The 15,214-nt window shown below is 48.6% G+C and overlaps 1 protein-coding gene across 1 annotated transcript; it reads left to right on the top strand.

The window, feature by feature from the left end:
* Positions 1 to 538: 538 nt before the first annotated feature.
* On the top strand, positions 539 to 12,755 carry MTF1 (metal regulatory transcription factor 1). Its single transcript, XM_053399181.1, has 11 exons — positions 539 to 720; positions 1,512 to 1,972; positions 4,878 to 5,116; positions 6,233 to 6,364; positions 7,166 to 7,239; positions 7,674 to 7,807; positions 8,843 to 8,920; positions 9,189 to 9,291; positions 9,837 to 10,348; positions 10,535 to 10,598; positions 12,256 to 12,755. The coding sequence occupies exons 2-11, from the start codon at positions 1,562 to 1,564 to the stop codon at positions 12,744 to 12,746; spliced, it is 2,238 nt and encodes a 745-aa protein (XP_053255156.1). The 5' UTR covers positions 539 to 720; positions 1,512 to 1,561; the 3' UTR covers positions 12,747 to 12,755.
* The last annotated feature ends 2,459 nt before the right edge of the window (positions 12,756 to 15,214 follow it).

Here is a 15,214-nt window from a genome sequence, read left to right as displayed (position 1 = left end):
ATCCTGGGGTGCTTTTATAAACTGCTTTGGCATTATTATTGTTTTCAAATGAAATAGAGGTCTATAAAAGGAGCGAATCGTCCTGCGTTCTTCAGGCTTTTAAAGCACCTCTCAATCATTCATCCACGCCACTCTTTTCCAGGGCATTCCCTCGCCCGCTTTCCAAGCTGCTCGAGCCTTTTTCGGGTGGGCAAAAAAACCGTTTCAACTCCAGCTGCGCGCCGCGTCCTGCCTCCCGCCCCGGCATCTTCCCGTCCACTTCCCGCAAAACAGATGCAGCCTGGACTCGGTGCCAGAAGAGGCTTTTCGCTCTCCATAAGGGGAGGGAGGCTGCAAGGTCGGCCTTGCCAGGGTCTCGGATGATTCACAACAGCCCTGCAATGAAGACGCGCCTCGCCGACGCTCCAACTCCTCGCGGGTTTGAAGGCATCCGTCCCTCCCGAGTAGACACCGCCGACGCACCGCTCTAGCCTCTCTCCATCTGTGGTAGGAGGGGGCGTGGCCGGAAGAGGTGCTTTCCCGGCCTGCCCCGCGCTGCTCGGAAGCGGAAGCGCGAATGTCTGAGGAAACCTCGGGCGGACGGACCGAGCGAGCCGAGCGGACTGACGGGCGGGCGAGCGAGCGAGCGAGCGAGTGCTGGCGCTCGGGCTGCGCGTGGCAGCCGAGCAGGCGCCATGGCACTGACACGGGCCGGGCTGGGCCTGGAGCTGGACGCGGCCGGTGAGATGCGCGCGGGGCGGACAGGCGGCCCTGGAGCGAAGCGAGCCTGGAGCTCGGGCTGCCCCGAGGCTGGCCCTGTCCTCCTCCTCCCTGTCAGAGAGCCGCCCTCACGCGGCGACTCGTGGGTCACTGTCGGGGGTGGCGGCGAAGCGGGGCCGCGAATTCCTTTCCCCCACCGGGCGCGGCGGCAGCTCCTTGGGATTGTCGAAGCGGAGCTTGTTGGGGCGACAGAGCCCTCCTTCGGCTGAGTCTCTTTTCAGCCGCCGCCTCCTCCTCCTCCTCCTCCTGCTGCTGCGACTCTTTCAGTATTAAGCGGGGAGGGGCAATTAGTCAGCCAGCCTGGTGACCGAAAGAGTGACCCACATAATGTAGCCTTTCGGCTGGGACATTTGCAGAATTTTACAAGCAGTCGATGTATATACACGCATATTGTTGGCTTGTCTCCTTCAAAAGCCAGAAGGCGCCATGCAAAACCCAGCAAGTCTCCTATGCTAGGGCGGGGGGGGGGGCGGGAAGAGAGGGAGAAGTAAGACTTTAAAGATGCATGTTTTTTGTAACATTAGCAGGACACATTTTGACTCAAGTGAGCCTTCTGCAGGGAGTTATCTGTAGAAAATATAAGGGCGCTGGCTTCACTGCACTTTAAAAACCTTGTAAAGCACGAAGAACTGAAGCAACTATGTGCAATAAAGGAATCCTAAGACAGTAAATTGGGTGTCAAATGGAAAACACTACTACTTACTGAATGTTCATGAGTTTTGACTGCTCTGTTCTACATGATCTTTTTACAGGTGAGCTGTCTTATGTTCATTCTGTGACCCTTCTGGAATGCCACTAAACCATGGGGGAAAACAGTCCTGAGAATGTCATCTATTACAAAGTGGAGGAAGATGACTTGGCCCAGGATGATAAACTGTTGTGGTTTGTGGACAAGAATGGCCTTGTCCCATCCTCATCCAGGACAGTGTATGACAGAACAACAGTCCTCATTGAACAAGACCGAGGGCCATTGGAGGACGAGGAGGATGAAGGGCAGTGTGGGGATCACTTGCCTTTTCTGCCTGATGGTCACGAGGACAGATTTCCTTTGATAGCTGACCATGAAGGAATGTCCCAGGGTTATGTTCAGCACATTATTTCTCCGGATCAGATTCATCTGACGATCAATCCTGGCTCAACTCCTATGCCACGAAACATTGAAGGAGCCACCCTTACTTTGCAGTCAGAGTGCCCTGAGACAAAACTGAAAGAAGTAAGTAGCAGACTCTAATCTAATCCTGCTCCTCTATCGGGAGGCCTGTCATATGATTGTATGGAAGCCTGTATTGCTTTTTGTGTTGCATTTAAAACTCACGGGGTCAGTTCTGGAAAAGTCATCATCCGAAAACGCCCAAGAAAACAAATTTCCTGATTCTGTAGTGTTTGGCCTTTTCCCATACTTGTGTCAGAGAGGCCATGCCTAAGCTGATCCTGGATGTTTTCACATGTTGCTCTTCAAGTCAGGTTTATATAATACAAAAATGCACTGTTACACTTCCAAGTATCTTTAGGAAAAGGGTGAGCAGAGCTTCTCAGGTTTTGGGGGTGAGAGAGAGCAGTGCTTTCCCTTATATAGCAGGCATATAGACTTGCCTACTTTCCATACTAACCAGTGCATGGTTGAAGGGAAGCTTTTGCTACTTTTTCATGCTATACACCCTGCCTTGGGAGTTTTCACAATAGTAGAACATTATCGCTAGGGCTGTGTGTGCCATGTGTGATTTTTTAAATAAATGTTTCTGCACTAGGATAGAAAAACAAAAATCTGTGACCAATATACATTATTAAGGTTTGCGCTGAGTGTTACATCCTGTAATAATGTATAGTCAACACTGTGTATAGGTGAGACAGAACAGACAATAACGGAGAGAAGCTCCGAACTGTCTGAGTTTTGATTTATGGATTAGCAGGAGGGTGTATGCTTTAGAGAGGCAGCTAAGAGATACTTCTTGACTTAAATCTTGGAATCACTCACAAAATAATGAAGAGGGCCTTTAGTTTTTGGAGTGCTGATAATGAATAAAATTCCTCAAGCTTTATTTTTTATGAATTAATCTATCTTGAATTTAAGGGTGTTTTATTTTTATTTGTTCAATTTATAAACAAGCAAGCACATACATTGAAACTGGCTTAAGATTTAAAAAACAGAAAAATCCTATTTTTAAAAGGCAGGATTTAAACGTTACACCCACTCAAAGCCACAGATAATTAAGAGCCAAAGTCCTAGCGAAAAAGAATTGTTTTTGCCTGACATTTAAATCAGTTATCATACATCCAGTTAGGGGAACCACCCATTAATGGTGCGTCAGTCTTATCTGAATTGTGCTTCGGTTTATTGGCTCTCATCAAGACCATTACCAAGGCAAGACATTGGTTCAGCACATCCACTGCTGTACCCACAAATGTAAAGGAGAAGTAGAACTTCTCTTATAAGGAAGTAGATTGAAACTTTGCACAAACAGAATCCTGAGAAAGTGAGCTTAGCAGATTGTTTCTGGCCCTTTGAAATCGTAGGTTGCACTTTTAAGTCTGCAGATCTTAAAGCTGCTCTTTTGGTTTCAATATGACTGCCACAGTTTGGTTTGACGACTTCAGCCGTATATAAGCCCAGTACTTCTGCAGATTTAGAGAAGGGCTAAAAGTTCATTTGATATACCTTTTGCCTTCTCAAAAAAAATTAGGAATATTGAGACTGACTTAACTTCAGGTATAATAGATTAACTATCTCTTTCTGCTGCTCTTATGGAGGACAAAATCCGCCAGGAGCTTCTAGTCCATTGCCTTATGTTCAGATGATTATTGAAAGCAGCTGCTTGGGAAACGATGGAAGAAGAATACATATTTGTGTATGTCTGATAATTACAGAAGGGGGCAGCATTTAATAACTTATTCTGAAGGAAAACTACTGTTCACATATGATTATGACAGGGCCTTCTCCATGCTGGTAGACTCCCAACTCCCATGTCTGGCTGCTGGAAATTATAGTCCAGCACACAGGTGTTCTCCATCCACCCCGGTGTGAATAATACTTTGTTTAGTTGTAAATTAACATAACTTAGACGTCACTGTTTGGGAAATATATGAATTAGTATCAATGGGAAACTTGATTTGATGCATATGCCCCTTTGTCAGAGTCCTATGTGCTCCCGTGTGGCACAGAAGAGTCGTGTGCACAATTGCACATTCTTTTGCCAACCAACTCAGACCTGCACATGGAGAACAAGCGCACCCTGTGCCAAAGGGAGCTTCCTTTGCAAGTTGTGCTGCTCACTGCTTTGGGAACCTGGCCAGAACTACAAAGCCTGGTCATCAACCCCACAGCTGGCAATGGGAGTACAGGAGCAGCACATGGCAACCTTGGCAAAAAACTAAGTTAAGCCACTGAAATTAGTAATGTTGCATCAGTTGCCAAAAAAGGTCTCTGACCCTTCAGGTATCCAGAAAGATTACATTCTGCAGTTGTGCCTGTTTGTAAGTGGCACCAAACTGGGCAAAGTCTGAAGAGCTGAATAAAATATCTGAGCCTAAAGCACCGGCAACAATCCAGGGTCCATTGAGAAAGGGACAACAGTGGCGGCAGCAGGGTCTTTTCTCCTTGGAAACAGCACAGTCCACAAGGGAGTGATAGCAGCTCAACCAGAAGGAGTAGCAGCAACATCTGTGAAGAGGGAGTTGGGGAGTGCTTTGCAGGGAATTGGGGGATGCACTTCTCTGCCTTAGGCCTCTCAAAACTAGGCAGGAATTTCTAGTCTCTCTTGTAATAATTTTAACCATCTGCAACCATTTCAGGAGTCTTTTTAGGTTCCAAAATTTTGCATGTGCAAACCCACAGGCTACATAATCCCTTATGTTCATTTGTTTTCTTCTTATAACTAGCTTTCCTTTTCTTTCTTATTTTTGATACATTTTGCATGCTTTCTTTTTTTACCTGTAGAGGGAACATCTTTAAAACCTTCCCCTACCTACAGGGTCTTTTTTTTTTGCAGCCAGTATTCATGATGGGCCTTTGGCCTGATCTAGCAGAGCTGTTTTTATGGCAACTCTTGAAGTTAACAGTGGAACCCTTTATGATTCTTTGATCAAGAATGGAGACTTAAAGTACATCATGTTTCTGGCAGGTGAAGCGTTACCAGTGCACATTTGAGGGCTGCCCTCGGACCTACAGCACCGCAGGTAACCTGCGCACCCACCAGAAGACACACCGCGGGGAGTACACTTTTGTGTGCAACCAAGAGGGGTGTGGAAAGGCCTTCCTAACATCCTATAGTCTCAAAATCCATGTTCGAGTCCACACCAAGGAGAAACCTTTTGAGTGTGATGTCCAGGGTTGTGAAAAAGCCTTCAATACACTGTACAGGTAAGAGCAGGAGCATTTCCTCCTCTGTCTCTCAAGACAGTGCCTTATTATACACACACAAATGAAATGTCAAAATGTAACCACAATGTTAAGCCCAAGGGCAACTAAGTTGTGGCTCTCCCAATGTTGTTGGACCTCCAACTCCAAGTAAACCCCAGCATGGCCAAAGTTCAGGGATGATGAGAGTTGTAGCCTAGCAACATCCAGAGAGGGACCTACAGGTTAGCCACCCATGCATTAAGTGAAACATCTTTCCTGGGGGAAATACTATTTTCCTTGCAGAAATCTCTCTCACACACACACACCAGTTCTTGTTAGCTCCTCCGAAGTTTATTTCTCAAAGTCTAGTTTCCAATTGAGAGGCTGCTGTTCTAAGCTGCCTGCAAGGGTTTTGGAGAGGAGCCTACTTGACTGCTAGGAAGGTGCTTGGACTACTGCAATGCACTCTATGTGGGGCTACCTTTGAAGGTGACCTGGAAACTGCAATTAATCCAGAATGTGGCAGCTAGAATGGTGACTGGGAGTGGCCGCCAGGAACACATAACACTGGTCCTGAGAGATCTGCATTGGCTCCCAGTACGTTTCTCAGCACAATTCAAAGTGTTGGTGCAGACCTTTAAAGCCCTAAACGGCTTCAGTCCTGTATACCTGAAGGAGCGTCTCCATCCCCATTGTTCAGCCCAGACACTGAGGTCCAATGCCGAGGGCCTTCTGGTGGTTCCCTCATTGCGAGAAGTGAGGTTACAGGGAACCAGGCAGAGGGCCTTCTTGGTAGTGGCACCTGCCCTGTGGAACACCCTCCCATCAGATGTCAAGGAAATAAGCAGCTATCCTGTTTTTAAAAGACATCTGAAGGCAGCCCTGTTTAGGGAAGTTTTTAATATTTAATGCTGTATTGTTTTTAACACTCAATTGGGAGCCGCCCAGAGTGGCTGGGGAAACTCAGCCAGATGGACGGGGCATAAATAATAAATGATGATGATGATGATGATGATGATGATTAGCCGATTTTGCTTCTCGGATAGAAGCTGCTGTTTCCCTGTGCCTCCCTTGTTGGTGAGGCTCAGTTCAGAAGAAATAGGCCTGTGGTAATGGAGCCCACTTCTTTCCTTGTAGGTTAAAAGCCCATCAGAGGCTTCACACGGGAAAAACATTTAACTGTGAATCAGAGGGTTGCAGCAAGTACTTCACCACACTCAGTGACCTGCGGAAACACATTCGGACCCACACCGGAGAGAAGCCATTCAGGTGAGCCACCTGGCTGGAGGTCCTGATGAATCCTGGGTCCTTTGTCAAGCCTTCTGCTGTACAACAGGCCTGGTTTCTCCTAGCTTCCTGTCTGGCCCTACATGGGGGGTTTGGACTCTTACTCTTGAGCCACATGGCTTTTGACTCCTCTCTGGCCTGCAAAGTGTTGGTATTGAGGCTTTCTTGCCCTGGGTCCACCTCTAGTGAATGTCCTGTGTGTCTGGCAGGACCCATATAGCCTTTCAAATACATCATCATCCACCTAGTATTTTTGATGCCCTGTGGCTGTAGTCCACATGTGGGGAACTGGTGGCCCTCTAGATGTTGTTGGACTCCCACTTCCACCAGCCCCAGCTTGTGTTGCCAAGGTCAGGTGAGGAGAGTTGTAATGTAATGTAGCAACACCTGGGGGTCCCCACCACTTTGCTGCTTAGGAGGGAGAATTTCAGCAGCAGTCCCAGTACTGCAGTAGTGGGAGAAGTCACCGGTGCAGGGTTTTCTCTCATTGCAGGTCCTCAAAGGCCCAGGAGCCCTGCCCCATGCTGATGGTGCCCTGGTCAACCACTGAGCTCCATCTCAGTGGGATTGTGAGACTGCATTGGCGGATGTTCTGCTTGCTCTTTTTAAGTCTTCCCTAAGTCATAATACCATGTTCAAGAGCAGGGCTTCCCTTCTGCAGAACTTTCCACTACCCTGTGTGCAGATTAATGCATGGCCTGAGGCTGCTGGGAAGCAAGAGGTGTGATTGGAACTGGTTTCTGCATGAAGCTCCTTGCTGATTTCTCCATCCCTCTCCTGTAGGTGTGATCATGATGGCTGTGGAAAAGCCTTTGCTGCAAGCCACCACCTGAAGACGCATGTCAGGACCCACACCGGTAAGGCTGGGTCTATTGAATCTCTTTCCTGCTTTCTTAATGCTAAGCAGCTGCAGCCTAGATGTGGCCTCATGGAGAAGATGTTTGGCGCAGCTTGCCTGATAGGTCTGAGTGGTTAGATGATGCTGACTCAAAATAAAAGGCCAGTTAAAAGTTTAATAAACTCAACCTTGCTGAAAGCAGCCCAGGATATCTTGGGAAGGAGAAGGGAGCACTTTATGAGATGACAGTCAAGCCACATTATTTTGTGTTGAAGCCTGCTACATCAGGATCTTGTACAATGGGTTCCTGGGCACCCCTTACTCCTTACACACACTGAGCATGGGAGTGTGATTTAGTCTCTGGCTCAGTATTAGCGATCCTGGAGCTGCTGAGCAACAAGGAACCCAGAGGGTGTTGGATGTGTACAAATCCATAGATTTTTGCCATTGTAGGTGAAAGACCTTTCTTCTGTCCCAGTGATGGCTGCGAGAAGACTTTCAGCACACAATATAGCCTCAAGAGTCACATGAAGGGACACGAGAAGGGGCCCTCCTATGCTATGCTGTCCAACAACAGCATCTCTGAGGTGGGTGCCTTTTTCTCAGAGAAAATGTCATTATTGGTGCACTAGATAGCATGGTGTGCCTTGGTGAGTGCCTGTCAGTATCCAGAACTCTTGTGGAAATCCAGCTCCTTTGGGACCTTTGCAGGTGAAATTACACATGCATGCAGAAAGGTAATCTGCTTTTTCACACAGTGCATTGTGCTGTGGAACTCTCTGCCACTCAAAGAGATTGATGGCTTGATATGAGAAACACTGTATCTGTAAAATATGTTTTTATGCTAATGCTATAATCGTAATGCTGGTGTTCTTGTTCTTATGGAAGGCTAAAGATGAGGCTAGTTAGATGTGTAACGGATTTCAGGAATGCTGATGTATTAGGTTCAGAGAAATGCTAGATGGGGAAACTGAATATAAATGCAGACTAGAGAAACTGATGGGGGAAAGTAGCCCAAGAAGGGTTAGAATTCCTGAAAAAGGAGCGGAATCACAAAAAATCCCAATGAGACAGAGAAATGGGAAACCTCTAAGAAAATGAATGCTTCTGCACAACAATCTTTGTAAGGAGTTCAAAAAAATGAAAAGGCATGTCTAAGAAATCGGAGGGGCAGGTCATCAAAGATGGGCACAGATAAGTAGCTCAGACTTGTAGGGACAGTGTCAGAAAAGCCCCTGTCTGTGATCCCAGAGAGTCACTGTTAGCCACATAGACAGTGCTATTGATCAAGGGCCTGGCTCAGTACAAGGCAGTTTCCTCTTTTCCTGTGTCATCTCAACAGCCATAGTGAGGGCCTTTGTGAATCCTTGGAGATAAATGGCATTTGTTGTAGTTTCCTTCTGCTACCAGCTGCCTTTCTCAGTTAGTGATCTGTGACATTTCACATAAAATTTTTAAAGAAAGAGATAGAAAATGTATTTGGGCCTAAGTCTCTGATCACCCTCACTGTTGATAAGTCAAGGACTGGTGCTCTTGAAGAGACTGGCATTGTGGGGCTATAACCAAGCTCATAGTTGCAACTGCTGCATTGCTTAATGTAGGCTTCCTCTCCACCTCTGCAGGATACAAACCACTCACTCTGTCTCAGTGACTTGAGCCTCATGTCCACAGATTCAGAACTGCGGGATAATTCAAATCCAGTAAGTATCTCTTCTGACAGCACAGTGGACAATGTGGGTCATAGAAGCAGCCTTCTGCCATTTTTTAAAGAGCTCACCTTCCGCCATTCCTGTGGTGGACTTCTGTGGTGTGGCTGGAAGCAAGCAGGCTTCTTGTATCTCCCTGAGCCAGGTGCTTCAGGGATGTCTGTTCTGAGCAATGCAGCCTGAGTGTATTGGTGGCCTCGCCACCAGGCTCAACCACAGACCAGCTGACTTTGCATGCCTCACTGCTCCCTCCTTTCCCCAGATGCATGGACAAGACCTGAGTACAATCTCACCAGCAAGCATTTTTGAGTCCATGTTCCAGAGTCCGGAGCCTCCTGTAAATCAGGAAGACGCTCAGCACACAGGTACAAGTCTGCATCTTCTCTTTCATTTGCTCCATAGATCATTATTAATCTTGGACAGCACAGAGAATTTAGTGAACTGCCCCAAAAGCTTAACAAGTGGAGGCCTTGGTAGGCTTTTGGTGTCAGGTGTGCAGGGGTGTATGGTTGGTGGGAATTATACGTGCTGCATCATACTATAATTCACAGAGCAAAGCTAATGAAGAAAAACACTCTCTGGTAGCCCTGGGTGGGAGAAGAAAGGCCCAAAGGGGATTAGCCTGTTTGAGGAAGCCTGAGATGGACTGCATTGAATAAAAATGCAGTGACTACATAACGTTTGCTGTCTGTGGCTTCCATGAGTCTCACCAGAGCTCAGACAGCAAGAGCAGTGTATGGCCAGTGGGGCCTCCCTTTTGCAAATGCCATGGGCCTTCTTGATATAAAAGCTGGTGCTGTTTCTGCCTGGGCTACCATCCAGACGTGTCATGGCCACAGCTGGGATCCTTCATGAAGTGCTTTTCAGGATCCTACTAGAGCTTTCTCACCATATGCTTCTCTTTTGGCAGACGCCTTGGTTAAAGATTTTGGTGGTGATGCAGACCCAGCCCCTGCTGCCCAGCCACCCCTCGGAGAAGCTGCTCCTTTGTCTCTGCCACTTGTTCTTCAGCTTGGCATCTCTGAGCCTTCTCCCCCAGCACTGCTTCCTGCCTCCACTGGCACTCAGCAAGCAGCCTACGGAACCCCTGCCGCTGTCCTCCAGTCTCCAGAAGTGCCTGCTCCTAATAGCACACTCTTTGCACCCAACCCCCAGGACTTCCTACAGCACATTCAGGCATCTCCACAGCCTGTTGGGAATCCCCCTGTCCCAGCAGCAGCACCGAGTGTTGCTGAGGTCCTCCCCAGTGGGGTTCAGACTGTGCCTGTTGGAGGGAACTCTGTGCTGGCTGGCAGCCCAACCATCACCATCACCCCATCACAAAGTGCAGCCATTCTGCAGTCCAGCATTGTCATGGGAGAGCAAAACCTCCAGTGGATTTTGAATGGTGCCAGCAGGACCTCCCAGAACCAAGAACAAATGGTGAGTGACCTGAATCCCATGCTCCAGCCCAGAACGTGTTATGAAGAGGGATTGAGGGCTCCAGCAGGTGGGGTAGAGCTGGTACTGCCCTGTTTCCAGAGTGGGCTGGGATACTAATATACTATTTGTTGATTTCTGGACTTGGCCCTTGCATTCAAAAGTCTTTTTTCTTTCCTTATGCCAAAGCCACAGGCTCCAGTGCTGGAGAAGGTCTTCTTTACCACTGCCCTTCCTGTTGCTGGTAATGCAGGTAAGTGACACATCCAGGGATCACAATCTTGCCTTTCATCACTGACACTCACAAGGGCAGCTGCTGAATGGGCTGGAGCTTGTGTCATGTCAAGGAGGACCCACCTGGGAGGGGGCCGTTGAGGAACTTGCCATTAGCTTTCTTCTTTGGGGTGTATTAGCACTCAGCGAGGGATAGATCCTCACCCCAGGGCATCTGCTTCCCTCCGCTTCTCTCAGTGAGTGAAATAAGGGAAATCCATCACTTTCCCATGTACTTGACTTGTGTGTGTTCCTCTCTCATATTATTTCAAATTTATTTATTCTTCATGAATAAATTGTATAAATTCCAAAGGGAGCCCAGTCCAGCTCACAAGAATAAAATGACATAAAAACATTGTTAGCATTGTTAAAATATTACAGAAAGCAAATAAAACCAGCCATGTACAAGCTTCTTAAAACTATTGGCCAAATGCCTGGATAAATAAAATACCGTATTTTTTGCACCATAACACTCACTTTTTTCCTCCTAGAAAGTAAGGGGAAATGTCTGTGCGTGTTATGGAGCGAATGCCTGCGGGTGGCGGGGGGGGGATCTGCTGCAGTCATGAGCAGAGGATCCATGGTTCCCCTTCCTTCCTTCCCTCCTCCATGGTTACAAAGCATGGATCCACATGGATCCTCAGGATTTTTGCAATGGGCTACTCCAAACTCACTGTCAGATCACATGTCTGTGGCCACAGCATGAACCACAAAAATCATATATCCACTATTTCATTTAGAATATTTTTTTTTCTTGTTTTCCTCCTCTAAAAACTACGTGCGTGTTATGGTCTGGTGCGTGTTATAGAGCGAAAAATACGGTAATTCTATGTTTCCTGAATGCAAGTAAAGGGGGGGGGGTGTTCCTGATTTCCCTTGGGAGGGAGTTCCATAGCTGTGGAGGGGCCACCAAAAATTCCCTGTGTCTCAGGTGCCTGTCCTTTGCACTGCTACTCCTGGTGAGGGGCCTCTTTCCCCAGATCACTGGATGGCACTGGTGAGGGCACTCTTAAAGTTACTTGGTTCTATATATTCATATTAACCCCTTAAAATGGGCCTAGTGGCTTATGCAGTGGCCTGAGGAGTGAGATGATACAATCTCTTGCCATACTGTACAATAGCTAGGTGGCACAGCAGCCAGTTAGTCAACCTGGAAGAAAAATTGTGAGAGCACCTTTTAGCCATGAGTGACTGGGCCATGTGAACTTTAACCCCAGGTTATGGACTAACAGTTGAGCCAGAGAGAATGATTCATTCCTCTCTGAGCAGAAAATGGTTACTGGGTGACACAACCCTGCAGCCAGGTCGGCTGCTAGAGAGTCTGTGTCACCCTGTTTGGTTTCTGATTCCTCCAGTTTTGTTCCATCACCTGAGCTACTTCCTGTTGCCTCAGCCTCGGGCCAGGAATAGGCATACTTGATCCCAGCAGCACCCAAGCTTTGCACCTGGTGTCAGGCATGCAGAGGGAGAGAGGGAATGTGGGGGAATCATGTCGTGAGAACAGGCTGGTAGCAGTGGTGGGTGGCAAAATGTGCATTTCTTCCCATTAGCATTTCTGTTGGGAAGCCCTGAGAGGTACAGATGGACAGGCACAGGGGAGTGCTGGTGCCTCTGAACTGACTGTTGTTTGTCCCCAGGGAGCTCTGTGCAGCAGATTGGCCTGAGTGTGCCCGTGATCATCATCAAGCAGGAGGAAGCCTGTCAGTGCCAGTGTGCCTGCCGGGACTCAGCCAAGGACAAAGCCAGCAGCAAGAAGCAGAACTGCTCCTCACAGGGCTCCAAGGCATCAGGGGAGCCTCCTGCGGCAGCACCAGGGCCTCCGCCTCAACCCTTTCCCATCAACTTGGCTGCCAGCACCTCCTCTGCTGCTGCTGCTGCTGCTGCTGTTGATGCCGCCACCACCCTCTCTTCCACGTTGCCTCCTTGCGAGCAAAGCACTCTGGCAGGGAACCCCTCAGACTCACAGAACCACTCCCTAAGTGCCATGGATGTCTCAGACTTCCTCTCTCTCCAGAGCCCCGAGGCTTCCGCCTCTGCCTCCTCTCCACTGATTCCAATTGAAGCCCTGCTACAAGGGGAGGAGGAGCTTGCCCTGGGTGGAGGCCGTGGTGGCAGCTTCCTCAAGTGAAAAGGCGAAGGCAGTCCTGTCTCTTTATTACGTTGGCTTGTTGTGACATGAACCCAAGCCTCAGAGTCACTCTGAGCGAGTTTTGAGGGCCGACTGCTCTCTGGTTGCACCTTGCCAGGGGCACGGGAGGTTCTTGTTACAGCTCCTTGGGGGTGCCTTTACTACTAAGTGTGCACTATTATGGGGGGAGGGGGAGAGAGAAGAAATGTTTGTGAGGGAGGAGCAAGCAAGACTCTCTTGCTGTAGAGGCAGCTGCACTTTGGCAAAGTGGTGGACAGGGAGACTCGAGTGCTGAAATGCAGGCCAGGCACATCATCATCATCTTCATCATCTCTCCAGAGTTTGCACATGTAACTCAGTCGGCTTGCTCCAGAGTTGGGGCCCTGTGGTTTCCACATCTTTTGACAGATTACCTGCTTGGAAGGGCGAGTGCTGCTGCCTCTTTCCAGGTGGGCTGCTTGGGGGTTTGCACAAGTTCAGGGGCTGAGAGGATTTGCACTGATGCAGCTTGATCAGAAACAGTCACCCAGCACAGCAGCTTCTGGGGTGAAAACGCCCCTGTGGAAGCTTGTCAGGCCTTTGCAAAGGTGGATTGGCAGAGGTGCCTGTAGAAGACTCAGCTAGTGAGGAGGGGCTGCTTCTGCCACTTAGGACCCACCCAGCTAGTTCTGGCAAAGCCCATTCCCTGAATGTCTCATGGCTGCGTCATGTCATGAAAGTGCTGGTGCTAAGCTGGCCAGTCCTCCAAACCCTCCAGTCCCCCCCCCCCAGGATTCCTCTTCGCTGTTCAGCCTTCCCAGTCCTGCCCTCAGCCTGTACATTGGAAGGGGCATCCTTTCTTCTAACTTACTCAGGGTAAAATCCTAACACGGGCTGCCCCTCCCTCTCCAAAAGCCTCTAAGGTTTCAATGTCGCCTCGGAAATGTTTTATTTATATGCCATTGTTACTTTTAAAAAATAGATGCCATTCATAGTGTTCTTCTGTTTGGTAGCCAGCCTCCTTGTGTTCTAAGGGAGACAATGCCTGGCAGACAACTGCTGTGGGGTGATGGCAGGCTGGACAGGAACACCAACAGGAGTTGCGGAGAAGAAGGGACTTGAGGGTGTGTTTGTCTAGCTTCAGTGACAAGCTACCTCTGTTGAAATCCCCTCTTCTCCACAACTGTTGAAAGTGTGTGAGCAGCCCACCTGTCCACCCAGTTTGAAGGGCAGGCTTAGGTGTGTTGATGGGTAGCAGAAGGATCATCTGCTCTCAAGCACCCCCTAGGCAGTAGCAGGGCAGAGACTGTCCTTGGGCTGGAGATCTTTTGGCTGTAACAGTTGGTTGGCCTGCTGCCTCTTGGCCATAGGGCATAGGCGATTGCTTGTCCTAGAACGCCAGGTGTGGTGGGACTTGGTACTCTTTGCAGGGCTTCTTACTTTAGCAAACAGCTGGGGACTTGGGTGAGCAGAGCCTGGAGAGCTGCCTGTGACAGCAGCCTGTCCTGTCTTGCAGGCCGCTTTAGGCAAACTTTGTCTGGCACTGCTGCCCTGCTTGGGTGTCTCTGGGAGGGCTGCACACAGTGGTGGAGAACAGGACAGCCCTTGGGGTTCTGTTCCTTTATTTATTTATTGTGTTGTTGTTGTCGTTGTTGTTAAATTGACCATACAGACCAGAGCCTTTTGAATCCCTCTCCTCTTCTTCCTGTGCTGATGAGGGTTGCAGAGCCCGAGGTACCCCATATTCAGGCGTGGGGAGGGTGCCAGGCTGGGCAGTCAAGAACTGGGCTTTGCACAGCTCAACCCCTGGGCTGTTGACCATCTGTGACTTCCAGGCCTGCAGGGAGGTTCAGGGTTGGGTGGCTTGGTCAGGCGAAGGAACCAGGGAGCAGCTGAGGACTTATTTCTGACCCGTATAAAGACCCTACTGGGAGTGGAGTCTGCTGCATTTGCTGGAAGCTGCTGCTACTGCTGGAGTCTAGAGAAGGAAACATTTTGCTGGGGCTCCTCCAATGACACTAACATGCTGGGCTCTAAAATGCACTTTAGTTCTCTTTAAACTGACTGCTGCAATTTTGTTTTGTAAATAACTTTTCACAAAGTTATTAGGGTTCTTTCCCCCCTTTACCCCCTCTGAGTAAAAGTTAAATGTGGTTACGCAAAAAGAGCACTTAACCTCTGTGCAATATGTGTAGCTAGGCGTGGCGTCCTCATATGCTCTGTGTGTGCGTCCAATGCGTGTCCATGTGCGTGCGTGTGAGATTAACAGAATTGATGTGGGAACTGGCTAAGCTGTGTGCTCTGCCTTCTTCAGACTTATGCATGTTTTAAGCAAATGTCCAGTCTATGCAAAACTTCCACTAGGAGCCTGAACTGAATGGAATCAGGTTGGGTCACTCACTCATTCCGAGGTGACTTTGGTTACAGTTGAATACATTCATAGGGTCGCAGCTGCCATCCTTGTCTTCTGAATGCCCCAGAGAGGGAAG

This window comes from Podarcis raffonei, chromosome 8 (genome assembly GCF_027172205.1).
Source record: "Podarcis raffonei isolate rPodRaf1 chromosome 8, rPodRaf1.pri, whole genome shotgun sequence".
Taxonomy (NCBI): Eukaryota; Metazoa; Chordata; class Lepidosauria; order Squamata; family Lacertidae; genus Podarcis; species Podarcis raffonei.
Note: the sequence above shows the minus strand (reverse complement) of the source record. Positions and strands in the feature narration are given on the sequence as shown.

What these genes read in the sequence shown, in the direction of transcription:
- MTF1 (XM_053399181.1), top strand. Translation starts at nt 1,562, where the DNA reads ATGGGGGAAAACAGTCCTGAGAATGTCATCTATTACAAAGTGGAGGAA. An exon ending in GCATGTCAGGACCCACACCG is followed by an intron (nt 7,240 to 7,673) that starts GTAAGGCTGGGT and finishes TTGCCATTGTAG; the next exon opens with GTGAAAGACCTTTCTTCTGT. An exon ending in GGAAGACGCTCAGCACACAG is followed by an intron (nt 9,292 to 9,836) that starts GTACAAGTCTGC and finishes CTCTTTTGGCAG; the next exon opens with ACGCCTTGGTTAAAGATTTT.